At 40.5% G+C, this 27,095-nt stretch overlaps 1 protein-coding gene and 1 non-coding gene across 3 annotated transcripts in view; both read left to right on the top strand.

The window, feature by feature from the left end:
- LOC119738071 (L-fucose kinase-like) overlaps positions 1–27,095 on the top strand; it is a 29,675-nt gene that overhangs the window by 1,158 nt on the left and 1,422 nt on the right. For both annotated transcript variants that reach the window (XM_038212797.1, XM_038212798.1), the window contains exons 2-26: positions 1,368–1,496; positions 2,084–2,235; positions 3,251–3,301; positions 3,767–3,901; positions 7,479–7,649; positions 8,605–8,735; positions 9,472–9,562; positions 9,989–10,172; positions 10,634–10,770; positions 11,972–12,073; positions 12,422–12,481; positions 12,947–13,069; positions 13,682–13,783; positions 14,344–14,546; positions 15,093–15,229; positions 15,695–15,843; positions 16,486–16,632; positions 17,362–17,558; positions 18,477–18,580; positions 22,815–22,952; positions 23,760–23,854; positions 25,153–25,210; positions 25,439–25,586; positions 25,897–26,009; positions 26,780–27,003. In XM_038212797.1, coding sequence (XP_038068725.1) covers positions 1,415–1,496; positions 2,084–2,235; positions 3,251–3,301; positions 3,767–3,901; positions 7,479–7,649; positions 8,605–8,735; positions 9,472–9,562; positions 9,989–10,172; positions 10,634–10,770; positions 11,972–12,073; positions 12,422–12,481; positions 12,947–13,069; positions 13,682–13,783; positions 14,344–14,546; positions 15,093–15,229; positions 15,695–15,843; positions 16,486–16,632; positions 17,362–17,558; positions 18,477–18,580; positions 22,815–22,952; positions 23,760–23,854; positions 25,153–25,210; positions 25,439–25,586; positions 25,897–26,009; positions 26,780–27,003 — 3,234 coding nt within the window. In that variant the 5' untranslated portion in view covers positions 1,368–1,414. The remainder of the gene's footprint in view (positions 1–1,367; positions 1,497–2,083; positions 2,236–3,250; positions 3,302–3,766; positions 3,902–7,478; positions 7,650–8,604; positions 8,736–9,471; positions 9,563–9,988; positions 10,173–10,633; positions 10,771–11,971; positions 12,074–12,421; positions 12,482–12,946; positions 13,070–13,681; positions 13,784–14,343; positions 14,547–15,092; positions 15,230–15,694; positions 15,844–16,485; positions 16,633–17,361; positions 17,559–18,476; positions 18,581–22,814; positions 22,953–23,759; positions 23,855–25,152; positions 25,211–25,438; positions 25,587–25,896; positions 26,010–26,779; positions 27,004–27,095) is intronic.
- Trnaa-agc lies at positions 9,827–9,899 on the top strand. The gene has a single exon. It is a non-coding gene; the product is annotated as a tRNA-Ala (tRNA).

The following is a 27,095-nucleotide window of genomic DNA, read 5'->3' as shown; positions in this document are numbered from 1 at the left end:
TTTTTTGCTTAGAAGCATACTCACCCTCTTTATTATAGGCTGCCTTTTTCAGATGTTTATTTTCCGTGAAATTTCCATATTCATTTGCACACGTTTGTGTATCAAAATTTCAACATGAAATTTCACAAAAATTAGACATCTGAAAAAGGCAGCACTCTCTGATTTGCCATTTTGGACTCTGTTTCTTACACGCAGTACTTTTTACTACACATAGACATTATTAACTCCATCAGTGTGCTGGTGGGGGGGGGGGGGGGGAGTGTTGATGATGGGAGGGGGAGGGTGGCGTTGCAGAGAGGAGGGGGGGGGGGGACACATGGAAAACAAATATGGCATATGTCATGTATGTTCTTGTAATAAAAAATAGGCTTCGCAATGTTAGGCTTCATATTATGTACCCACGTCTTGAAAAAATGAATAACAACAGTAGCTTGCATGCATTTTTTTTTATAAAAAAAAGAGAATTGTAAGTAAGTAAGAGCAGGGGAGAGCCTAAATAAACGGGTTTTTAATGAGTTTTAAAGGGAATATATACATCATTTGCTTTTACTGTAATTTTCAGAAATGGATGGAATTGGGGGGTTGGAAATATATATAGCAAATATAGTTACACTGACTTTTTGAGGTTTTGGGTTCGAAAATGCTGTAAAAACCAAGAAAAACAATCATTTTCCTGTAGTCTGGTTCCCTGACTCCATATAAGAAGAAACAGAGCAGTTTACATACATTGGGGAATTGTAAGGTCAGGGAACCAGTCTAGCTGGCTCGTACCCGTTCATAGGTTTGTAATCGATTGCAAACAAGTGCGATGGTCAATTGGGGCCAGTATTTGGAAAAAAATCCAGTTTTTTCCAACGCTGATCGGCCGATCAGCGTTGGAAATTGATACAAAAATACCACTTTCTTGAAAATGACAGTATACCAGGTGCCATGATTTTACAGGATGTTTTACACTGTCATTCACTTACAGTCCAGCAAGGTATTTCAAAATGATTTGGTAGTTTTATTTTTTGATGTTTGCAAATGTTGTATTTTCCCTTTAAATAATCGTTTATGTACAGTATTGGTAAACTATAAATCATGTAGTTTAGGACCCAATTCCATATAAGAGAACGAAAAGTCACTTTCATATTTTGGGACTTAATACCTTAACTTTTGGCTATGATAAAATCAGGAAACGTCACTTTATGTGTTTGAAATCATCTAAATAGTTCGCTAAGAAATTTAGATACCATGTTGAATATCAGCTAGCTTAATTGTGTGGACATAGCGGGTAGGGCAGGGTTTTGTTTTGAATTATGAACGGAACGTGTAAAACAAAAGAGGTGTCCTAAACTACACGATTACCAATTTATCATCGACCACAGAGCAAGACCATTCTCGCACTCGGAATTGAAGGTAGATCACCAAGTGCATGATGGGTAAGCAGAGGACCAAATGGACGGCCATCATTGTGACGTGTACAGATGAGGCTTCTGTTCAGCCACTGCAGTACGGTACGCATGTCCAGCCTTAAACTAATGGGATTCAATGCATAATTCCAGCGTGACGAAAGGAAGTGTTATGTCCTTCACAGAGCCAATTAACCATGATATCTAATTTATGATTCACAGAAACAATCCAAAGCTTTTAGTCTGTTATCTCCTTGACCATTACTAGACAATGGACGTGTAAATTTTGAAAAAAAATACTTGTTCTCGGTTTATTCACTGAGCTCTTAAAAGCTCCATCACAGACATTACATAATGATGGAATCTCCCATGTGTATATATAAGAAGGTCTTTAGATCAAGCAAATTTCACAAGTTTTTCTGATTTCTGACAATGTTTTCCAATTATGCCATATGTTTCAGTTAATAAATTGTAGGAATTGTCTTCTTACTTTGAACAGCACTTGTGGTTATAATTTATTTGACCACCCCTTTCCTATCCTCCCTTTCCCCGCCCCCCCAAGTGGGACCAAATAAATTTACTTTGAACCTTAGCTCAGTTAAGTAGGACCACTTTTTTGAATGCAATCTTGGTTATTATGTAAATAATTGAACAACTCAGTGCACAATCTCTTCGTATTCTGACTCTCACAGAACTTGAAGTGCGGCAAAAGAAAGGTTACATCGACAAGGACGTCCTGCTGCTTACCGTTGAAGATCCTCAGGTGAGGGTTGGGTCAGGAGGGGCTACTCTGAATGCTTTGCTGGTGGTGTCGGAACATCTGAGTCAGCGACATGGTTACACGGTACGTGTGTAGAACACTGTGGCCTTATGAGTAGCAGACTGAGGGTGTGGGTTCAAATCCTGCTGAAGACCCACAAGTCAGGGGTGGTTCAGGAGGGGCTACTCTGAATGCTTTGCTGGTGGTGTCGGAACATCTAAGTCAGCGACATGGTTACACGATAAGTGAATAGAACACGGTGGACTCATGATTAGCAGACTGAGGGTGTGGGTTCGAATCCTGCTGAAGATCCTCAGGCCAGGGTTGGGTCAGGAGGGGCTACTCTGAATGCTCTGCTAGTGGTTTCGGAACTTTTGAGCTCATGACTTGGTTACATTGTAAGTGGGTGGAACACTGTAGCCTCTATTCCAGAGTGGAAGTTCAAATCCCGCTGAAGACCCATAGGTCAGGGTTGGTTCAGGATAGGTTACTATGATTTCTCTAGCTGCTAGTGGTTTCGGAACTTCTGAGCCCAAAACGTGTTAACATTATAAGTGTGAGGAGCACAGCCTCTTGGTTCTAAGGGAGATTCTAGAGTGCAGGTTCGAATCCTGCTGATGACCCACAGGTCAGGCTTGGTTCAGGAGGGGCTACTCTGAATGCTCTGCTAGTGGTTTTGGAACTTCTGAGCCCAAAACATGGTTGCATTGTAAGTGTGTGGAGCACTGTAGCCTTGTTGTTCTAAGGGAGAGTCCAGAGTGGGAGTTTGAATCCTGTTCAACACCAACAGTTTCATCAATCATTCAAACAGGCTAACCACAGTGCTTTGTGTTTCAGTTATAACATTTTGTGAAAGAAATAAGCTGTCACTAACACCTTTGGGTACAAAGCTTGTTGGCTATTAAAATTGTAAGTTTGGCTGTTGTCAATGGGAGAGGAAAGGGACATGTGAACCCCTACCCTTTTTCAATTTTTTGTTTGCTTTGGATGAACAGTTGACTGTGCACAAAAATAATATAAAGTCCCCTGAAGAATGCGTAGAAGAATGCAGTTTTTATTATTTAAACAAAAATTTATGGTATTTTTTTTCGTTTTATAGGTTGTGAACTCGGATGTTCTTCTTGATTCCTACATCTTGATTCTCCATGTGGTAAGTTAAAGTAATGTTCCCTTTCATTTATTCTTAAATGAGGTTATGTAATCTAAAATCTTAAGAATGGTGCAGCTCAAAATCTTAAGAAGGGATCATGACAATTAATTTATTGAAGTTTTCAGCTGAAGCGGATACTATACATTGTAACTGGATTCCGTTGCTAATGCAGACGAAAAAAACTAGGCACACAGGCACATTTTCTTGAACCACCTTCAATGATTGTTTTCTTCTGAACGAAACCATTTCAGGCGGAATAATTTCTCGGGGTTATTTGGTACCCGTCCTATCTTCACTTTGAGCACGCATTTACCTGTTAAAATTGTGTCAGTACATTTCCAGGTACATGTACATGTAATTGCAGTTGTTCCTACGTGACTATTAACAGTGCCATCAAAATCAGTACATGAATATCATATTTCAAAGATGATAACTGACTTGCTTTCTTTCCTCTTAATACCATAGGGGCGTTCTTTTCTCTTTGATTCCTGTGGCCGTGCCTTTGTCAGCCTTCCTGCCAAGCATGAGTCTGGGACAAAGGCTGGGTATGAAGGAGTAGTGACGAACATGGACCATCTGATTCACACCGTCACGTACAAGGTGCTCTCAAATCCTTGCCAAGATCTTTCTTCCCCAGTCTTGTAACTTTTCACAGTTAAACAACATTTGCTTTTGCTGTAATTTTCAGAATTTGATGGATTTGGGAGGTTGTTATTTTATAGCAGATATTGTTAAACTGACGTTTTGGGTTCGTAGATGCTGGAAAATCAAGAAAACTTCCCTGACCCCACTTAACCTGAAACGGAGCAATTTATAGACTTCAGGGAATTGTCAGGTCAGGGAATCAGTCTAGCTGGCTTGTACCCGTTCACAGGTGTGTAATCGATTGCAAAGAAAATGCGAACTAAATAAATATGATAAATTGGGAGCAGTATTTAGAAAAAAGCCAGTTTTTTTCCAACGCTGGTCCACCGACCAGCGTTGGAAATCGATACAAAAATACCACTTTTCTTGAAAATGACAGAACACCATGGTGCCAAGATTTTACAGGGTGCTTTAAACTGTCATTCGCTACCAGTCAAGTAAGCTTTTTCGTGATAATTTGATAATTTTGTTTTTTTGATGTTTGCAAATGTTGTATATTCCCTTTAGGCCCAAAAAAAAAAGTCTCTGGTTTCTGGTATGCGCGCGCGTCGCCGTAGCCATGCGCGTCGGCAAAATGAAAAAGTTTTTTTTTCAATGAAAGATGATGTCTCAAAACCGCCAAACTCACTGGTTTGACTGGAATCCTGCTGCTGCACAATTTTAACGTGTTTTTAGATTGGGTTATGGTCGAGAATAAGCTTTATGTGGCCTCTCTGGACTCCCACATATTTGCACTAAGTTTAGTCGGGCACCATTTGCAGCCATCAGCTGACATTTGAAGCAAAAAAATCAAGTAAAAAAAAAAAAAAAAGCGCCGCGTCGCCGCCCCACTTTTTGGGCAAGCTCCATACCAGAAACCGGAGACTTTTTTTTGGCCTTAAGAGGTGTGAATTGACGGGAAGTATGGGAACCAGGTACCCGATGGAAAAAAACCATGGGGACCCGGTCACCTGTTAAAGAAACCTAACCCCAAAATTAAAATCTCGGAAGTTGCTGTTCAGATTGTTCATAAATGTTCGCATGATAATAGTACCACATCATTGCGTCAATACAGCAAAATATAAGTGTGTACAGTGAGCTTCATAGCTTTACGGTGTACACTGCAACTTTTGCGAGTGCCATAAACGTGAAATATGTTTTGCATAGCTGCCAACTAGTACGATTTTTTCGTAATTATTACGAATTGTTTGTTAAATTACGAAAATACGATTTGCCACTAAAACATTACGAATTTCCCATTTTCTACCTAACGAAAAAAAAAAAAATTTAAAGTATCGTTTTTGACCAAAAAAATTCTGGCGAAATGTCGCGATAATGGATGGACTGGTGACAAGTCTAATAAGAATGCAGTCAAGCACCTGATAGACATCAATGCAGTGTGCGCAGTGGAGTACTTGAGGACCAGACTAAAAATATTTTTCAATGGTGTGTCATATGTGTGCATCTCGTGGATGTGTGACTGTGTTTACTGTATGTGAGTACTTTTCAGTGACGATCGTGAGCACATTTAGTCGCTTATTGCCGGGATGAGACCCATCAGTGCGAGATTTTAATCATGGAATTTAATAAGAGTATGGTTGGAATAATTGGTAATAGAGTTTGAGTTTGTCACAACGGACAGAAAAGATAAATCAGCATGCGTTTGCAAGGTATGTTGGCGGGATATTTCTATTGCATACGGTGGCCTAGCTGGAGTTACCCAGCCCTGAGTTTTATCATTGGGTTGTCTATTAGGGCTGGAGCGCATTTTTCTCAAAACTTGTAGTATTTGCAAAAAAAATTTGGAAAATGTTCAATTTTGTCCCCGTTACACACTAATTGCAACTGCAACTCACCCCAAACTTGCCTGGAATAACCATTACACAGGTCCTTGAAGTAAAAAACGATCCACGATGAAGATTCAGCCTACAATTGCAGTGAAAACAGGAGGAATAACCGCTAACTTGACAACCTTGCTGGATTGGCCAGGACCGCTATTGGTTTGTGCACAAAAAAAATTGTGTACAATGAATGGCGGTCGATTAACAGGCACAGAGAGCGATCGCTGTCAACTACTCGTTTTGCCGGCTGCGCTGGCTGTTGGCGCATGACGTCACGCGGAAGCGTAACACCCGATGACTGTTTCATGCACTAGTATAAGGTTTACCACTCGCATCACAGCTTTGGTACTGGAACCGCAACCAATAGTGCATGAAACAGTCATCGGGTGTTACGCTTCCGCGTGACGTCATGCGCCAACAGCCAGCGCAGCCGGCAAAACGAGTAGTTGACAGCGATCGCTCTCTGTGCCTGTTAATCGACCGCCATTCATTGTACACAATTTTTTTGTGCACAAACCAATAGCGGTCCTGGCCAATCCAGCGAGATTGTCAAGTTAGCGGTTATTCCTCCTGTTTTCACTGCAATTGTAGGCTGAATCTTCATCGTGGATCGTTTTTTACTTCAAGGACCTGTGTAATGGTTATTCCAGGCAAGTTTGGGGTGAGTTGCAGTTGCAATTAGTGTGTAACAGGGACAAAATTGAACATTTTCCAAATTTTTTTTGCAAATACTACAAGTTTTGAGAAAAATGCGCTCCAGCCCTAATAGACAACCCAATGATAAAACTCAGGGCTGGGTAACTCCAGCTAACGGTGGCCATAGATCATTGTGTGTAAAAACATGATACGAACTCGAAACTCAACATCGATAGCATGCATGATTGCATCTCCAAAAAAATATGCGCACATGTTATTGATGTTATTATTTATTTGACTTCAACAAACAAATACAGACATTAAAACAAAATTAATTTTTAAAAAAACAAAAAACAAAAAAAAAAAAAATTTTTTTTTTTAAATTATCTTTTGGCCTACAGTACATTATTATTCACAACAAGAAGGGTATGCACATGTATGTGTACATGTAAACCATGTACCTGTACTCGATGTTGGTAAAGCTTTCGATAAAACGAGAAGTTGAAAATGACCGCGCGGGTTGATTACTAATTGGGATTTTGAAATGTTGGCAGCTATGGTTTTGTTTTCCCATGTAGCCTGGTTTTCAGTTTGAAAATTTGCCATTTAAAACCTTTCTTTTTCATTGTCTGAGAAGTTACTACATAATTTGTAAAGTTGCAATGGTTACGGATACCTGATCCCTAAATCTGAAACCGGTTCCTGACATTGACAGTCTGGAACTCAGGTACCCGGTTCCGATGCACGGCCCTATCACAGTTCAAGCAAAAATAACAACAGATTTCTTCACCCTTGGCCTTATGTTTGGCAAATCTCATAAAAAGATTAATGTGTGTGTTACAAGCCTGGAATTATATTCTTGAATGGACGAGGTTGTTTCTCTCCTGTAGAGGGCACTTGCCTCAGGAAATTGTCCGTAATTTCTAAGAGGCACGCGAGACCTGTGTGGAAACTTTAGACCTTGGAGAAATGATTGAGCAGTTGTTTGTTGAAATAGTCACAGTGTTCATTTTGAATCTATTTATTTAAATGATTCATTTATTAATGTCTGTATTTATTTGTTTGCGATACTGCAGCTTTCCGCTGGTTGTCCGCCCGGTGTTTGGGTCTGCAGCACAGACATGTTTCTCACCGTACCGACCACGCCCAAGATGGACTGGACGGGTTTTGATGGTGCTTGCGTCGTCTCGGTTCCCGCCACCCAGGAGTATGCTCGCAACAATGGCATCTACAGAATCAATCAAGAAGTAAGTGGCGAATCTCTGGTGCTATTTAAACCCAAATGAAAGTATTCCAAGGTTATGGAGAATTCTTTATTTAGGCATAAAGTTGTAGAATTTCCAAATGACATCAGATGTGTTGATAATGAATATGATTATTGAGTATAATTGTGAGCATTGCACTTTATTTACACAATGTTCTGCATGATGTGTCCTGCTTGCTGCCATTTTCCAAATCCCCCCCCCCGAAAAAATAATGTATAAATATGTATTTTTAAAACCCTATAAGAATTTGAGCTTTTTTTAGGGGTGGGGGTGGTTGGGGTGGTGTGGGGCGTTTGGGGGAGGGGGGATTGAGGTTGGGTATGGGGGCTGAATTGGAAACAATTTTTTTTGGTGGGGGGAGGGGGGGGGGGGGTGGACCGGGGGCTGAGGTTGTTAATAGGGATAAGGGTGTTCTGTATAGTGTGTTGGTGGGCAATGAAGCCTGTGGCCTCGTGGTTAAGGGCACTGGATTCGTGGTCTGTGGGTAAAGCTGCGGGTTGTGGGTTCGAGTCCAGCGGGGGTCATGGTGCTTGTGCCCTTGAGCAAGGCACTTTGTCACTCATTGCTTCTCTCCACCTAGGAGTAAATTGATGCCTGTGAGGGCAGAGATGGTTATTGTGATTGAATAAGCTTGGGCCTAATAGGCAGCATCCAGCCAGCTGTATACTCCCGAGGGAGCTGAGATGATATTTGGAATGTTTAATTGGCCCAATGATCAGGGGCAATAATAATACTGTAAGCGCTGTGATTTAGTTTACTAATAAGAGCGTTCTTAAATGCCGATTATTATTATAATGAAGCATGTTTGTTTTCAAAGTGGATTCGTGCTGATAAAATCTCTAGACAGTGAAAGGCTCACATATATTCCAATCCCTTCGCTTCTTGCCGGACCTCCGATTCCCAACCATTTACTTGCTTCAATTACTTGATTTCAAAGGGTTATGTTCTGGATATTTTCTTCCGTGGAGGTCCGACAGCAATGAAGATGTGCTCCTTGCATGACGGCACAGGAGATGCCTCAGACGGGATGGTGTCTCTAGTAGCTGGCATAGTGTTCCTCAGCTCAAGGTAAAAATTAAGAAATTATGATGTAATAATCCAACAACCGTAATTATCGGCCATTAATGGAGTGTACTGGTCCAATCATTACAGTGTTCGACATCTTGTGCGGTGGTACGTGGGTTCAAACCCTGACAGGGAACACGGTGCTTGTGTTCTTGGGCAAGACACTTTACTACAATTGCCTCTCTCCACCCTGGAGTGTAAATGGGTACCTGTGATGAAGGTAGAGACCACATTGCGCTGATCTCGAGCTGCTGCAGAAAAAAATATGTTTGCATGGCCTAATAAATTGTAGGGGTAATAATTGTGCAGAGCTTTGCGACTTTTGGTATGAAGTGCTTTATGAGCGCCACATTATTAATATCATTGTTATTATTATGCTTACATGCAATTCTTACACAAATGAAAAATTGGTTGAGTTCGGGGAACCCCTTTATGGTAGAAGCATTTAGTGATGACATCCATTTTCATTTCCAGTTCAATGTGTATTCCACTTACCAGTCATTCTAACAACAAGCACTCTCTTTGAATCTTTTAAATAGTGTTTCTTTGGCTTTGCTATCAATTGTATCATTGCCAAAAATTTGACAAGTTTGAAATCATTGCTTTTAAAAAATTAAAAAATACACATTGCTCGTTAAAAACAAAATTCTTCAGGCTTTTACTGGGAGCGAGAGATTGTATTTTTTTATTGCCTCTGATGAACATTTTGGGGGCTTTTTTTTTTTTTTTTTTCCCCCAGAGCTGCAGAGAAGTTTTTATTCCTTCATGTACTACCTGGCTTGGATGCTTGCACCTATATGGGTTTGGATAGTGGTGTTAAACCTTTAGAGGTAAGATCAACAAAATATTAAAAAAAAAATGTTTTTTTGGTGTGCTCACTATGCTCCATCTGTTTGGCTCAGTTTGTTTGTTTGTTTGCCCGGTGCTGTACCGACTAAGCTGTATTCTCTTTGAGTGATCCCCATTTGCTATTTCGCAGGTCTGTATCTTGACTTTGAGTGTGATCCCTGGCTGTATGGCATATACAGGTTTACTGCTTCTGAATTTCGCCCATTGAACAAAGATATTGACTAATTGGGGAACTGCCAGCATAGGGCTGGATAGCTCAGTTGGTAGAGCACCGGAACAGCAATCCGGAGGTCACAGGTTCAAACCCCGCTCCAGTCAATTTCTTTGTTCAACTTTTAAAAAACCCTATAGTTTCCTGGTTTGCTCACTTTCATGGAATGTTTGTTACCCCTTTTTTCCCTTTCCAGCTTTCGTTGTTCTTTGACGTGCTCCTGTGTCTTGCCAAGGACGTAACTAAAGAAGAATTTGTGTCTGGTGAGAAGGGGATACCTTACGATAAGATGCGTCACAAAAGAGCGTGCGAGCAAGGAATCGTACGCAACGCGAGAGCACAAATGTGGGAGAAACTACGGGGAATACCAATGAAAGCAAGTAGGTATACACTTCTTGTGATCACAGGTTTGGGGGGCATGGCATTTGTGGGGGTGGGGAGATTTTGACTAGAGGGAGGGTGGGGGAAGGTTGGCTTGGGGAGGCGAAAAGTTGGGATGGAGAGGGTGCTAGGAGGGGGAGGGGCTGGGGAGGGAGACGGTTGGAGTGGAGGGGGGGGGAAGGTGGGGAAGATTGGGGTGGGGAGGGGCTTGGGAAGGTTGAAGTGGGGAGGTGAAAATTGTATCTTATAATATTTTTTTTCACATAAGTGATGAATGAGAAATCCCTAATCCTTCAAAATCTAACTTGCTGTTTTTAGAGGAAATGCAGGATTAAGGAGGGTAGATCCCAGCTACTGTTACTATACAAGGGCCAAATATTTGCCAGTGGTTTCCTGCAACTAATTAAGTGGAAGATATTTACAGATTCATAAAACCTTTTCTTTTTTCTTTCTGATGTAGTGTTGGTTCCAGATGGCAACCATCAATACCTTACGACTTCTCCCAGGGAACATCTGAAGCGTGCAATATCCTGCCCACTATACAGCGATGAAGATGAACATTTCAACTGGGCCAACATCACACATGCATTCATTCAGGTGTAGTGTGATGATCGCAAATAAAAAGCCGTATCCTCTCTGAGTGATCTCTGTTTGCTATTTCCCAGGTTTGCAGCTACTGTTGCTGGCATCGTTACTTTGGGCCTGATCCCTGATGGCTACATGTCTTGTACTGGTTTATAGCTTCTGACTAGCGACCTCACATAAAGACATTAATTGGGAGATCTCCAGCGTAGGGCTGGATAGCTGAGTTGGTAGAGTGCCGGTGTCACATGAAAATCCGACTCCTATGAAAATCGGATTCCATTTTCCCTTTTATTGGTTAATCCCTCGCACGTGACAGGTCACTCTCCCGAAACGATCCTAAAAATAGCATAGTATCGTACCCACGCGTGCGCAATACTACCAATGAGTCCACATTTCATGGAGTCGGATATTCACGCTACACCGGTACGGTAATCCGGAGGTCGCAAGTTCAAACCCCGCTCTAGTAAATGTCTTTGTTTGACCTTTATTCAGTCAGATTTGTTAAATAATTTTTTTGTTCAATAGAGTCGCATTTCTGAAAAGACGATGTTAGTGAAACTTACATAATTTCAAAATGAAATAGCTTCATGTATTGTGGACCCCTTGCAAAATGTTGTCTTTATTGTGACATTCCAGAACCTCGCTGTTAATACACTTCCTAAGTATTTCAAGTTTCTTAAAGGGAATATACAACATTTGCAAACATCGAAAAATAAAACTATCAAGTTTTTACGAAATACCTTACTTGGATGTTGGTAAATGACAGTCAAAAGCATCCTGTAAAATTATGGCTCCTGGTGTGAAGTCATTTTCAAGAAATTGGCATTTTTGTAAACAGTGGTCGGCCGATCACCATTGGAAAAACCTAACTATTTTTCAACCTCTGCTTCAAATTTACCATTTTTTCAGTCCAAATTTTGTTTGCTATTGGTAACATGTTCATGAACGGGTGCAGGCCAGCTACACTGATTCCCTTACCTTACAATTTTCCGGCATCTATAAATTGATCCATTTCATCTTAAGTGGAGTCAGGGAACCAGACTACTTGAACATTTTCGTTTTTCTTGGTTTTTCCAGCATTTTCGAGCACAAAACTTCAAACATGTCAGTGTAACAATATTTGATCTGTTATACTAACCCCTCAAGTAGTTCATTTCTTAAAATTACAGCAAAAGCCAATGATGTACATTCCCTTTAACGTGTTGACTTGCAGGAGACGTGCAGTGTCGAGGAATCAGCAGTAGTAACAAATGCTATCTTAGAGGGTGATGTGACCATCGGAGCACAATGCGCAATCTCACACTCTCACCTACAGGTTAGCTATCTGCCCGTACTTACTCTTCGGGCGCCTCCGAATTACACGACTATGGCTAGCAGTAATACACACAGCTATGGGAAGTGGCTTCCACAGGCGCATGCACGATTGCAAGCCATAGCCAGGCGATTTGGATGTGGCTATAAATCTAAAGGCTTTTTGTACATGTTTTTAAAGCCTGTTTTCTTCCAGTAAAGCCTTGATTTTGAAGAAACTCTTTTCCTAAAAGGAAACTATGGAAGTTGGTCAAACTTTGACTTTGTTTTGGAATTCAAATTCCAAGTGGAGTAACATTTATTGTTTTTTTTCTTTATTTACCAATAATTTCCATTGATTTCTCTTTGACAGGGAGAAATACAAATTCCAAAGGAGTCCATCCTCGTCAATATCGACTGCAAAGCTTCCAAGGTAAATATTTGGAATGTATAAAATCAGGGAATTTGGGGAAAAATTCCAAAAAGCAGGGAAAATGCTGGGAATTTGACAGCGATCCAGAAGGGAAAGGTCTTCACCAGTTTGGTGTATGTGCGTCTTGTGCCATGTGTCCCAAGTTGTGTCCATTGACTGACTGGCTATGGTGGTTTTTTTAGTGTTTATTGAAGTGTGAATATTATATACCTGTCTAGACAATAACAATCGGCTGTGCTATGTGCACTTAACCACCTCTGGACTTCCCAGCAACCTTGTTAAGGTGAAAATACTTCTCATTGAATTTTGGAAATATCTCCGGGAAAACTCAGGTAATTTTGTGTTTTCATAAAGTGCTGGGAACCCTGAAAATACTGAATTGCGGCAAGGTTGAGCTTTTTTTTAGACCAACTAAAAGTCTGCAACTAATTCTATTTTGTGTTTTGCTTAATTTGTTTATTTCAGGCATTGCAACAACACTCACTGTCACCTGGTATTTTCCTGCAAGCATTTCGCCTCAGACTCGGTGGAAGTCAGAAACTTAAATGCGAAGTCTACACAGTGATGGGCAGATTTGATCAGTTGGAGGTGAGTTCCCAACATCCCTGGGAAAGCAGGCCATCTACTCTGCATGCACGTAGTCTATTAGCCGATGAGCAACCTGCGATGGGCTGGCTTTCTAACTTGGGGAGCGCCGTGGTCCAATGGTTATGGTGTGCGACTCAGATGCCGAATCCTGACGGGGAACATGGTGCTTGTGTTCTTGGGCTAGACACTTTACTAAGTTGAAACTAGCACGCTTTTATTAATATGCAAACCTTTTAGTGGTTTAGTGCATGCAGCTGGAATGTCGCTCGCATCTTGGAATAGCGCAATACACAGGGTGCGACACGGACCGTGCGATACGGTATAATATCACACTGTTGTTGACATGGATCGACCAATCAGGATAGAGGATTCAAGTTAGCTTGAAGATAGTAATTATTATTATTTTTTACATATTCTTAGTCGTGTCATGCACAACAGCTGTGGCAGTCTGCATTCGATCGCTTGGGCGGCTCAATGTCCCCCATGGTGGATTACGACAATGATGATGTGTCATGCCAGAAAATGATATTTAAATGAGCATAGAGTTATTTCAAATCGTTGTGGATACTTTTTAACTTGAGATTTACTTGACGACTGTATTCTGATTTGTAGACGGCCTACGTGAAAGGAACAAGCACATTCTGTAACTCACCGTGGATAGTCTTCCTGACGCGCACAGGAATCGATAGAGAAGATCTCTGGCCGACCAATCAGGTAAGAGAACAAATCTCTTAAGAAAATTGATTGTCAAAACCCCTGAGAATTTTATAAAGTTTGTTGAAGACTTTCCCTGAAATTGTTAATTTTTCTTACTTTGCAATAAACACCAGTCTTAATAAATCCTATGAAAAATTTAGTTCTTGTAAAATTCCCTTAGGTGCAATATCTTTAGCTGGTTGTTGAACCAGCTAGTTTGGCAAGATACGGTGTCCTACTTTAAAGATAAGCAATAAATATGAACAAATATTTCTTTCCACCCCCAACTATTTTCGTCCCCGAATAAACAATTGTGGTTTACATTTGATTCTATTGCTCAAAATAGCTGATTCACGTTCAGCTAGATCCTGCAAACATGATATTTTATAAGGAAAATTTTATACTTTGCATAAAGGTGTATTGGTTCTTACATTTTGATATATAACCTGGCATTCATAATGAGCAAGAACATTTCTTGCTTAAAAAATTTGGTTTTCCACACAATTTTTCATCCATGAATTTTTCTGTCATTTGTTTAATATCTCAATGTGTTTTCTTAACTCTCTTAAACCTCACAGACAGACTACGATCGCACTCTCTTCAATGCCAAACTCTTTCCAGTCTGGAACCTTCAGCAGGACATAGGCATTGCAGAGACCCTATGGCTAGAAGGTGGGGAACAAGACATGGATATGCTCACACGATGGCGCTCCTCGTGGCGACTGTCCTTTGAGGACATTTTGTCGTGTATTGACCTCTCTGCAGAGTTATCTCGTCGAAGGTAATGAATAAGGAGAGATGCTTGCATCCAATGTCCCTGAAAATGGAACATTCCAGAGTTGGTCAGACGCCGCCGCCCACCTTTGGTTTATGTCAATTTCTCTCAGGGATCACCTGACCAAAAGTCATGATCTCATTGGTGAATGTGCACTGTTTGATTGACAGGCAGGAAAAGTCCATTATGAACCCCAGTTTGTCAAACATGAATATGTATGAGTTACAATTCATACATATTCATCATCCAGGGTCACTCTTTAATTCCCAGGGATCTGTTCATTGGTGAATGTGCACTGTTTGATTGACAGGCAGGAAGAGTCCATTGTGATCCCAAGACTGTCAATCATGAATATGTATGAAGTACAAGTCATGCATATTCATCATCCAGGGTCACTCTTTAATTCCCAGGGATCTGTTCATTGATGAATGTGCACTGTTTGAATGACAGGCAGGAAGAGTCCATTATGAACCCAAGACTGTCAATCATGAAGATATGTATGAGTTACAATTCATACATATTCATGATCCAGGGTCACCCTTTTATTCCCAGGGATCTGTTCTACAGCGGAGGCCAGCGTAGGGTCAGAGATGTCTTACTGCGAGGAGGCAATCAAGTCTTGATGCCGTTCTTCAAGAGTGCTACTGTGGAGGGCTACGCTCAACAGCTATTGGAGAACATTGATCAAGGTATCGATTATCAGGAATTTGTTGAGAAAGTATATCACAGGGTATTGATTATATATTTTGAGTAATTACAATAAATATTGATATCAAAAATGTATCATTTGGATATGATAACTAAATACTATATTTCCACACTTTATACATGTGGCACTATTTTTTTTGTAAGAAGTGGAGATCTGAGATTAGTTATTGAAAATATTGATCAGTTCTTGATCGGATCCATTGATTTAGTATTGGAGGGTATTGATGAAAATGATTTTAAAGTTAACTGTAGGATTTGATTCATTTGAATCACATTTAGTTTAAAATGTTTCAGCAATGCAAGAGGAACAAAGGAAAAGAGATCCATAAACGGTTGTATCACAAAAGAAAAGCAACTGAAAACATCCATACGTGGTTCAAAATTATGCATAAAGATTTTCAAGAGCAATGTTTTTGACTATTCCTTTTCTTTGATGTTATTGCCAGGAATATGTGACAGTAACTCGCCTAGCATAGCAGCCCGCGGCTTAGCTTTCATCGCTAACATCCTAGGAGCAATGGCTGGTGGGAAGGGAGGCTTGCGAAGCGGACCGGCCGCTAACGCTGCCTGGCAAAGTGCCTTCAAGCTTCTAGAGGTAAAAATCCTAACAAGGATCCTTACAAATCCTGATCTCTATAAATCTGTAAAAAAATCATAAAATATACAGCCGTTTCATGACCCGTATACAAGAAAACAATGGAGCCATTTCAGTAAAGAATATGCACGATCTCAATCACAGGAATACAGTTTTTGAGGAATAAAAAGTACTACATTTGTATTTTGTGCTAAACTGCTCCGTAGCCATAGGCAAACTAAATATAAAGGGTGAATAAATTAAACCATTCTAATTCATGAGTTTCTGAACTTTCCAAAAGGCCATATTCAAAGGCCTAAACATGTCATATTTTGAAACTTTAATTTGCCCTTTAACTGACATTATGAATTACTTTATACTCAGAGCTTTTGAGAAAAAAATGTAAGCTTACTCGGGTGGGACTTTAACCCACAATCTCCTGCTTAGTAGTGCAGCAGACGTCTTACCACTCGACCATCGAGCTTACCGGGGTCGGCTGGCTGCTTCCTATCTGATATAGCAGTGATGCCACAGTCGATGTTTTTTTATCAAATCTTGCATCAGCATATTATACTTGACTGTTTACCCCCCCCCCCCCCCATTGATGTGAAATTCGGGCCGAAGTCGTAAATCATTTATTTGTTCATTTTTCTTTTTGGCCAGGAGGGTAAGCTACACGAAGGCGTGAAGGCTCTAGCAAGGGAACGTCAGCAGTGGTTGAATCGACCAGACAGACTCGTCAGGGCAGCCAGGCACTACGAAGGAGCCGATCAGATATTTATCAGACTTGCTGTCATGTCGGCCAGAGAGGTAAGGTGGTCATGCTGATTTGGGTTGTATTTTTTTTGCATTCAGAAATCATTTTTTTTCCCCAGTATTTATCACTTATATTTACCTTGGATTCACATCTTGTATTACTTGTTTGATAAATTTGCCAAGAAAACATGTGTTAAATATGTGTTAACATGTGGGTTTGGCTAGCTATTTTTAGAAATAGTTAACAACGCTCTTTTAACTTCTATTTTGAAATACTTACTATTATTGTTCTTATAATTTTGTCACATGCATAACAATGCTAGGTATTCCGGAACCCTTATTCCTAGTCATTGTTGTTAGGAACTGTTTGGAATCCTCAGAATCCCCCACCTAACGGGATGCCAACATTGGCAACATTCTTTGTAGTCTTCAAGGGGCACCAAATACCAAATAGTTACAACCTGGGTCTACCCTCCGCAAACCTGAACAATTTTCCAAAAAATCTTTGGAGGAGCTGAGAGGGTTAGGGTTAAGAACAATCAGAATTCGTATGGAATCTCTCACAGCTAGTACATCAAAATATTTGATTTGACGCTGAGGGGTTTATGAAAATTAAAAAATAAGTGGATCCCATCTCGATCAATCCTGCGTAATCCTTCGAAATTTCCTGCTTAATTTTTTTAAAGATCTGAGAATTAAAGTAAAACTGTTAAAAATGTGCAATAAAGTTGTTGAAACCAGCTCATTGAAAAATGTTGATTTGATATTCCTTTTTTTCCGCAGTATATTTTCACAAGTCCTGGGGAATCTCCGCCAATGAACAAATGGGTGACGGCCACCTGCCCAGGGAGAATGGACGTAGCCGGGGGATGGTCCGACACTCCACCAATCACGTACGAGCATGGCGGCGCCGTGGTGGATGCCGCAATCCGATTGGACGGCAAGAAACCAATAGGAGCCCGAGCTAGGAAGATTACAGAGTAAGACCACATCTGTGGCTGTGTCTGAATTACTTGGCTGTGGCTTGAATGTACACACGCGCCTATGGAAGCGGCTGCAGCCACTTCCCATAGACCCATGCGTTAGACATAGCCATGTAAATCAGATGCAGCCTCTATCTCTTGGCTGGGGCTATGTCTAGACCATATAGTGCAACCAAGTGAGAACATGCTGACAATTCGGGCGATTCACAATGCAGTGCGCCACCAAGAGTTTGCCAGGGAGAGTTCATTTTCCCAGTGCATTGTGGGAGAGAGTCATCAAATTGGCAGCGCAGGACATTTGAAATTGTTCATTTTTCTGGTCAGTAGTTTCGTAAACGTATGATTCGAGTATCTGTTTTCCCTTTCTTTTCTGTTTCAGTGTTTGTCAGTATGGTATTTTTTTAGTAAGGTAGTGCCCCAAACAAATTAGCTCAAGTTGTCTACTGACACTCATTAAAATGGGCCATGTTTTGTTGACCGTAAACTTGAAAAATGGACTCTCCATGGCAAACTCTTGGTGGCGCACTGCATTGTGAATCGCCCAGTTTCTGGACATGTCCTAAAATTTTCCGGAATTTGTCAATGTGCAGAGTTTTCTTATCACAAGTCAAATACTTTCTGTAAGTCTGAAACTTTTTCATAAGTAAAGAAATCAGTGATATTTTGTATGAGAGTTTGTAATTTGTTCTAATATTTCTGCAAAGACCTTTTAACTTACATTATGAATGCAAATACAGGTAAATAGTAATCTGTGACTAGGCATAAAGGGAGATTTACCCAAAGTATCATGTTAATTATGCAAACTTTCTTATGAATATGACATCAATCTGCCAACATTTAAACTATGACATCAAAACGTCTCAAGACTTTCCAAAAACTTTGGCCAAGAAATTGTTTTTTTTTCCTCACTTGCAGACCCCACCTTGTTCTTGTCTTAGGCAGCGATCAGGAACACAGTGTTCAGATTGTCTGTAAGGAGCTGTCTGACGTCGCTGATTACAATAACCCACAGTCTTCAGGTAACTTACTTTCTTAGGATTTTATTTTTTAAGTAACGAATCATTATCATTAATCCTAGTCCTTCCAGAGCCTTCAAGATCCACTTGGAGGTTTTGGAAGATTTTGCAGGATTGAGGGCGGTAGAGCGCAGCCATTGTACATCTTGGTAAGATCAAGGGATATAGGATCATTTTGCATTTACCCTAAAAGTAACCTACCAAATTATTATCAAAAAGCTTGAGAGTCAGGAATGTACTGGTACTAATCACCCCATGAAATTATTCTGTGTGGATTGCTGTCATTTAGGAGAAATTAAAAAATGTAGGTGATTTTCAACGATCAGCCAGTTGACTGATTTTTATCCCTCAGCCGAGAGGCTCGAGGGGTATTGTCATCTGCCTGGAACGGACGTCCGTCTGTCCGTCCGTTCTGACCATACCACCCTTGTGGGGTGATGTTCCTTTCAGGACACATCACCCCACTATTTTCACAATAGAAAAACATCACCCCAGAAGAGAATCTTTAGAAAAAGGGATAATGGGAACACAATGCTATCACCCCACAATTCCGTCTGGCTGGAATGTCCATCCGTCCGTCCGGGTAGCTTAGTTTCCGGATGATAACTTGAGTTAGAAATGTTGTTTGGGGTTGTAACTTCGGTAGGGGGTTGCCCTTAGGAGTAGGCAAGTTGGGATTGGTTTTGGGGTCAAAAGGTTAAAGGTCAAGGTCACCATGGTGAGTTAAAGGTAAATGGTTTCCGGATGATAACTTGAGTTAGAAATGAGATTTTGATGTCTAACTTTGGTAGGGGGTTGCCCTTGGGAGTAGGCAAGTTGGGATTGGTTTGGGGGTCAAAAGGTCAAAGGTCAAGGTCACTGCGGTGAGTTAAATGTAAATGGTTTCCGGATGATAACTTGAGTTAGAAATGAGATTTCGGTGTCTAACTTTGGTAGAGGGTTGCCCTTGGGAGTAGGCAAGTTGGGATTGGTTTTGGGGTCAAAAGGTTAAAGGTCAAGGTCACCATGGTGAGTTAAAGGTAAATGGTTTCCGGATGATAACTTGAGTTAGAAATGAGATTTTGATGTCTAACTTTGGTAGGGGGTTGCCCTTGGGAGTAGGCAAGTTGGGGTTGGTTTTGGGGTCAAAAGGTCAAAGGTCAAGGTCACCGTGGTGAGTTAAATGTAAATGGTTGTTGAATGATAACTTGAGTTAGAAATGAGACTTTGGTGTTTGACTTAGGTAGGGGGTTGCCCTTGGGTACAGGCAGGTTGGGATTGGTTTTGGGGTCAAAAGGTCAAAGGTCAAGGTCACCGTGGTGAGTTAAATGTAAATGGTTCCGAATGATAACTTGAGTTAGACATGAAATTTTGGGGTCTATCTTCATTAGGGGGTTTCCCATTGGTACAGGCATGTTGGGACTGGTTCTGGGGTCAAAGGCCAAAGGTCAAGGTCACCGTGTTGAGTTAATGGTTTCCAGATGATAACTTGACTCTGGCTGAGGGGTTTCAACAGCAACGCTGTTATTTTTGGAAATTAAGAGCACTTTGGCCAAAATGATCAAAAGGTTTTGCATGGTTTTTCGCTGTTTACTCGAAAAGTGTAACATCCACTGAGCTGGAACTTCAACAGGTTAGGTTTGGAGCAATCTCTTTTGGAGTTTGAGTGGAAACGAACAAACTGCACGAAAAGCAAATGATCCCGTATGACTTTGAAGAACAAAGAATGTGCCAAAGGAAGGGATGTTGATAATACTGGGGATAAAAAAGCTGTTTTCATTCAAGCAATGTTTATATTTTTCACGTTCTTTCTTTGCTAGTCATACTCTGACCATAACAGTGTTGGAGTTGAGACCTCAAATCTGAGTACAGAGTACTCTGAGTACTTTAGGGGCCGAGTCCAGGGCCGAGTCCAAGTACACTGTGACAAGTCCGAGTCCAGGCAAAGCACTGAGTACGAGTACATTCAAGGCTGAGTACTGGGCCAAGGCTGAGTACCTTAGTCCAAGTTCGAGTACGAGTACAATACCAAAAAAGTACAGAAATAAATAAATAATAAATAAATAAATAAAAATATATAGATAGATAATTGAACCCAACCCAACCCAATTATATCCGAAACTGATTCAATCATTCATACAGCCATTAAGCTAAGAAAAAAATTGCAGTGATGTAGAACATGTGATATACCCAATTCTAGTCCACATGTACATGTACGTGGAAAGGCTTTGTGGTCTCTCTAAATTAAATTGCTGTAAAATTCTCGAGATTTCCCCAGGCAACAGACAATACATGTCGCTTCTAGGATTATGCTTGGGAAAAATCCCGAAATTGTAACCGTGATGCAGCGAGCGAACACAAAAAGCATGGGCTTGGCAGGCTCACGATTCACGAATCCTCAGTACTATGACTTTGAATGATAGTAACATTGGGAGGAAGGGAACTAAATTAGGCCGGAATCAAAGATATAGAATAAATAGACTATATCGGCAGCGCGTGCATGCGCGCGGCCTTACCTGGAGGGTCACGTGCACTGATCTCTATATAAAGACTGGATAGCGTACAGATAGCCTCACAAGAACGCCATTTAACCCTACAATTTAGACATCTTGAGGTCGGGGGAAATTGTCAGGTCAGGGAACCAGACAGTGTGCATCGGCACCCTGGTCTACAAGTGGATTGGGTTTTCAGTCCCTACCTGATTTTGTGGGTTTCCCCCAGAATATTCTTCTGAGGTTTTCCTCCCGCCTCTAAAATTGTCATTTCTTCTTATTGTCTTCTCTCTACAGGTTTCTTCAGGCTTTCGAGCTACTAGGGCCTTGGGCATGCACTTTTTGAGGAATCCTTGGTTTCATTACCAGAAATAAATAAATAATTTAGTAATTGTGTACTTCGTTTCGTATGAAAAAAAAAAGGATTAAATGCTTCAGATTTCAAATATGCACTTGTATTTTTTCAAGGCTGGGTTGGGGCAACCTTGAAATTATAAAGTAAATAATTCTGCACAAAAAGTACTGCATTTATTAATGTTAATCCCCCCAAAATAATATTAACCAAATTCATAAAGTACAAATGATACCATATTCATAGATACCATATTCGTATGAATAAAACATGCCATTTGCCTTTACTACCAATTTTTAAGTATTTACATGCATCTGTATGAATGAAAAGCAAACGCTTTTACTGAAAACCATTTGCTAAAATCGGAAAATTATTACTTTTCACCTTTTAGCTTTTGCTACACAATAATCGTTTACTTCGTTTTGTATGGAAAAAAAAAGGATTAAATGCTTCAGATTTCTAAAATTTACTTGTCATAATTATTTCAAGGCTGGGTTGTTGCTACCTTGAAAATATTCAAGCACATAAATTTCCGCAAAAATTACTGCATTTATTAATGTTGATCGCGAAAAACAAATAATACCATAGTTCGTACTAATAAAAAACTGGCATTTGCATTTTAATACTGCCAATTTTTAAGCATTTTACTCGCATCTGAATAAATAAATTTAAAATAAGCAAACACTTATACTGAATTTTGCTCTTGAGTAAACGGCCTGCACAATGTAAAGGTTTACAGGTGTATAAGTTTGCTGAAAATAAAATTATCGCAACCGAAATGGAAAGCGGCATGTGTGTTCGCAGCGCGTACATACTTGGTGCGCATTTCCAGCTTCGCGCACGTTGAGCTAGGTTAATTAATGTTATTTTTTTGCGCGTCCATGGCACACATTTATCGCACAGATAATTGGGGCGTGTGCACGCACTGCCAATCTAGTCTTTTTATTCTATATCTATGGCCGTAATTAAGACTGCAACTGCGCCACCGGGCTCCCGTTGCGTCCAGGATGAGCTATAGAATCGATCTTCAAAAAAAGTACTCGATTTGTACTTCCGAGTACCGGATTCGATTACCGAGTCCAAACCAATGAATCCGTGCTAAAACTTCGAGTACAAAGAATTGAGTATGGGTCGAGTCCAAATAATTTTGGAGTACTGATAGCCGAGTACGGGCCGAGTATACTTGCGTGTACTGGAGTTGCACTCGAGTACGAGTACGAGTACTCCAACATTGGACCATAATAGAGATTAGTAAATTTGAAAAAAAATTTAAATGAAATTCAAATTGAAAAAATTGTCATTTACCTCTGTTCCTGAATTAAATCTGCAACATTACGTAAGATACATGACTGCATACAGGACTGTTACCCTCTGCATTTGTTACAATTTTTTTGCAATTCTGTACAATCTACAGGTGCCTTGTTGAAAGCAGTGGTTCATTGCGCAGAGGTGATCAGTCTACCGTCATCCCAGTCTTTACAGGAGCAACTGATGAGTAAATACGGAGGAGGAATCGAGCTGAATACATGGTCTGATCTCCCACAAGGTTCAGGTCAGTTAGTTTCGCGGGTTCACCATGGAATTAATCTCTGCTTTGAAGAAGTGCGGTTCTATAGAGAATCTGTGGAGATAATTTTTCTCAACATTTTTGGAGAGTATACCTACTTGTCCTTAGGAGAATTGACTGGTTTGCTGGATGCTGAGGGGAAAAGGTTTTACTAAGGGGAGGATGCAAAGTTCAACAGGCGGTAACTCACAGTTTTCCTTGGGGTTTATGACTTTTTACTGGGTTTTACAGGTTACCTCGAAGTTTAACCTCCAGTTACCGCTTGCTTAATTGTGAAAACAGAGGGTAACTTAAGGTTTACCTGGAAGTTTTACAAGATTTTACTGGGTTTTACAGGTTACCTTGAGGTTCAACCTCCAGTTACCCCTTGCTTAATTGTGAAAACAGACGGTAACTCAAGGTTAACCTGGAAGTTTTACAAGGTTTACTGGGTTTTACAGGTTACCTCGAGGTTCAACCTCCAGTTACCCCTTGCTATGGTTTGAACTTGGTTGTTGGATCTTCGCACAACCATGACCTTCGTTTAAATCTGATGTCAGATTTTAACTGACCAACTGATCCCAGCATGGTCGAGTGGTAAGACGTCTGCACTTGTAAGCAGGAGGTCGTGGGTTCGAGTCCCACTAAGCAGGCCAGTGATATCTTTCTTGTGGATAGCATTGAGTATACAATACTTAGAAATTTACATTGGTCATGTTGGTCAAGGGCAAAACTCGAAATCATTAAAAATTTACAACTGGCCGAAACGAAATAATACAAGTGATGAATGTTATTGTGATTCTTTCTCTGCAGGTCTCGGCACAAGTAGTATTCTGGCAGGGGCGGCCATTGCTGTCCTGTGGCGTGTGTCAGGACAGGCGTACGACCACTCCTCTCTTATTCATGCGGTAAGTTTTACATCTTGGCAGTTTCGCTATCGGTCAGTCAGTCTCACTTCTCCGTGTGAAGGCACTGTTGAAGGTTCACTATAGTGTGACCAGTCCACCTATTAATAATACGGTCAACAGGTCCCTCGACATAATCCTACTAGATCTCTTACGAATCGTACCACATACTTCATGTAACAATTTCTGTAGCTCTATATTCCCATTGAACAAAACTTTACCTTTGTGGTAGTACGCCCTCTAGGATGACGCTTAATGCAAATAAATTCCGTGCAGCGATATGCAAATTGATACCCACATGTTGAACAGTCAGCTTTGCGAACGTCCAGCTACCCTTTCATAGTCTTCATGGCCCCAAATTTTTATATTGTTTTGCACATCTGTTCTTGGAGCCCTCTTACGTATCATTGGGAGTGGGCCAAGCTAGATAGTTTCCTGTGCATGAACGCACAACTATTAGGCAAAACAGCTCCAAACTTTGTCTAGAACACATCAAATTCAGCGACACTTTCGTTATATGCATTCTCTCACACTCGGGTGTGGAGTGCTGGGAACTGGTGTGGCACAGATCGTGGAAGGCTGCGTTTTGAACCATATTCAGTCTTGAGAGTACATATATCATCCACCATCTTGACCTGGAACAAGGTTCTTTACATCACAAAGTGTTGGCCTATCTGCCTCATTTGACTGTTGTTTAAATTGGTAGTTTAAAATTGTAATTTAAAATTGTCATTTAAAATTGATTGTAAATTGATTTTTAACTGGTCGTCTCAATTTTTGCTTATTGTTTTACAGTCACAATTAAAACTTTGAATTGTCAGTAAACTTCTGTATCTGACACATTGCTCTAAGGTCTTTGCATTATACACTGCTGTTATCCTTATTCATCTCTAGCATATTTCCCTTCATCTTATGCTGGAAAATTCTTTTTTATTTTTTTATATTACCACTTGGTTACACTTAAATATAAGCAGGCTCAGTAATTACATGGAGAAGCTACGAGTAGTATATTTGCGCTGCGACTGAAACATGATTACTCCAGAATAACATTTGTGTAGACTATACCCTAATTGACCTATCGCCGTTTGCGAGTTAGCCACGCCCCTTAGACAGCCCTATGGAGTTGGTGTACACTAAATTTTGTTTGTCTCAGATTTTGCGGGTTCCGCGTCCATTTGTATATCATGTAATTTAAAAAAAAAAAGAAGCTAATTCATAATTTAAATGCTGCATTCAACTTCCTTTAGTTTCCTCTGTGCTTTGCTATAAATCTTTCTAAATTCCCTCTTGGGCGTTGGCAGGTGCTACTTGTCGAGCAGATGTTAACCACAGGTGGCGGATGGCAGGACCAGGTTGGAGGTAAGTGATTATAACACTTGTATGTGGGAGCCATCTTGGTCTGGTTCCTGGACTGCAAGATATTGTTGCAGAGCTGATCATATCTTGATGAATGCGCTTGCTTACTTGCTTATAGTTGCTAGTAAGCTTTGCTGTGTCTTTTTCTTAACAACAGTAACTGAGTTCAAGAAAAATGTGTGAACTTTAGTAGTTAAATTTTAGAAATTTTATTTTGTTAACGTCATGTAGGTTTGACCCCTGGTATCAATATCGGACACTCTGAGGCCAAGCTGCCCCTCAAAGTGGAGATCACCCCCATCCCAGTCGATGAAGAGACCCGATGCAAATTCGACCAGCACTTCTTGCTTGTGTACACCGGCAAGACTAGACTAGCCAGGTCAGTCCTTTCCGAGATCCAACCTGTGTTTTTTGTGCTTAATCGTTTGCTAGAAATCTGTTCTTACTGGAGCAGAACCATTCGGCTTTTTGGAATATGGCACAACGTACATGAGTGCAGTATTTAGTTTTGGTTTTAAGATTTGGATGAATACAGAAGATGTGGTTTTTAACTCAGCTCACAAGAGATGGCCAAATAGCGCCATCTATAGTTTATGCACAGAGCCCAATAAAATGTCATTTGAGGAAATCAAAAGATTGTCCTTTCCGTTTTGACTGTTAAGTAAATTTTTTTTTTTTTACCAATGCAGGAACTTGTTGCAAGATGTCGTCAGAAACTGGTATGCAAGGTCGCCGTATATCGTGGAGAATTGCGACAATCTGACAAAGAATGCATGGGAATGCAAGAAGGCGTTTGCAGAAGGTATGCACGTTTTTTTTTTAGGATGGGGTTAGAAACCAGGAGCATTTGATGTATTCTTCAAGATTCCAACACAAAATTCACATCAACTGAATACTTTAAGAAACATTCAAGATAAATTTCATCCGAATTCAAACTTGACTGGTTCCAAAGAAAGGACACGAGCAATTTTCAGCCACATGAATGAATTCTTAGGTAAAACTTTGGAAGCCTGCACAGCACTGACAAAGCAGCAGAAAAAAAGTTTAAAGCACATTGTGTTTCCATTGAAAGCCCTCTATTTCCAAAATTTGTTTTAACATGTTATGTCTTGCAGCGCCCTCTTGTGATATGATTCTCAGTTTGTCACTCGGGAAAATAATTCTCATTCATGGTTATGTAACCAATTGCAAACTCAACTAAAATCGATCCATTCGGGGCAGTTTTTGAACTAAAAAAATACTTTTTTTTTCTCGCGATGGTTTTGTCTCAACCATCCCCAAGAAATTACGGTAACTCCTCTTTTCTCAGAAAATGGCAACATTCTAGCACAATGATTGCACCGGATGCTTGATACTATTATACTATTATTTACTTACAGCAAAGTAGGGTATTTCATATTTTGGCAGTTTCATTTTTGATGTTTGTAAATTGTGTCTATTATTTTTAATAAACAGGATTCTTCTAGTGTTTATTTACAGAAATTTGTGTCATTACAGCGCCGTTATTTGCCCCAAACGATGGACTATTCAGCCCTTGCTGCCAGTTTATGAAATTTACTTTGATTTTTGCAGGTGATTTAGAGAAAGTCGGTGTCTGCATGAACGCCTACTGGACGCAGAAGAAAGTCATGGCTCCTGGCTGTGAGCCAGTGATGGTCCAGAGGATGATGACCGCTCTGCGGCCGCACGTCCATGGTCAGTGTCTGGCTGGGGCTGGTGGGGGCGGATTCATGTATGTACTGACCAAGGAACCCAACGCTATCGGTCAAGTCAGGGAAATACTGGGCTCGGAGGAGGTAATTTATAATAAAAATAATTTCTCTGTAATTATTATTCATCTTTTCATTGCTCTTACATCATTAGGGTGTAAGTCATATGCAACCTAAAC

Source organism: Patiria miniata, unplaced genomic scaffold, assembly GCF_015706575.1.
Source record: "Patiria miniata isolate m_02_andy unplaced genomic scaffold, ASM1570657v1 HiC_scaffold_3, whole genome shotgun sequence".
NCBI lineage: Eukaryota > Metazoa > Echinodermata > Asteroidea > Valvatida > Asterinidae > Patiria > Patiria miniata.
This window is presented reverse-complemented; position numbering and strand designations above follow the sequence as displayed.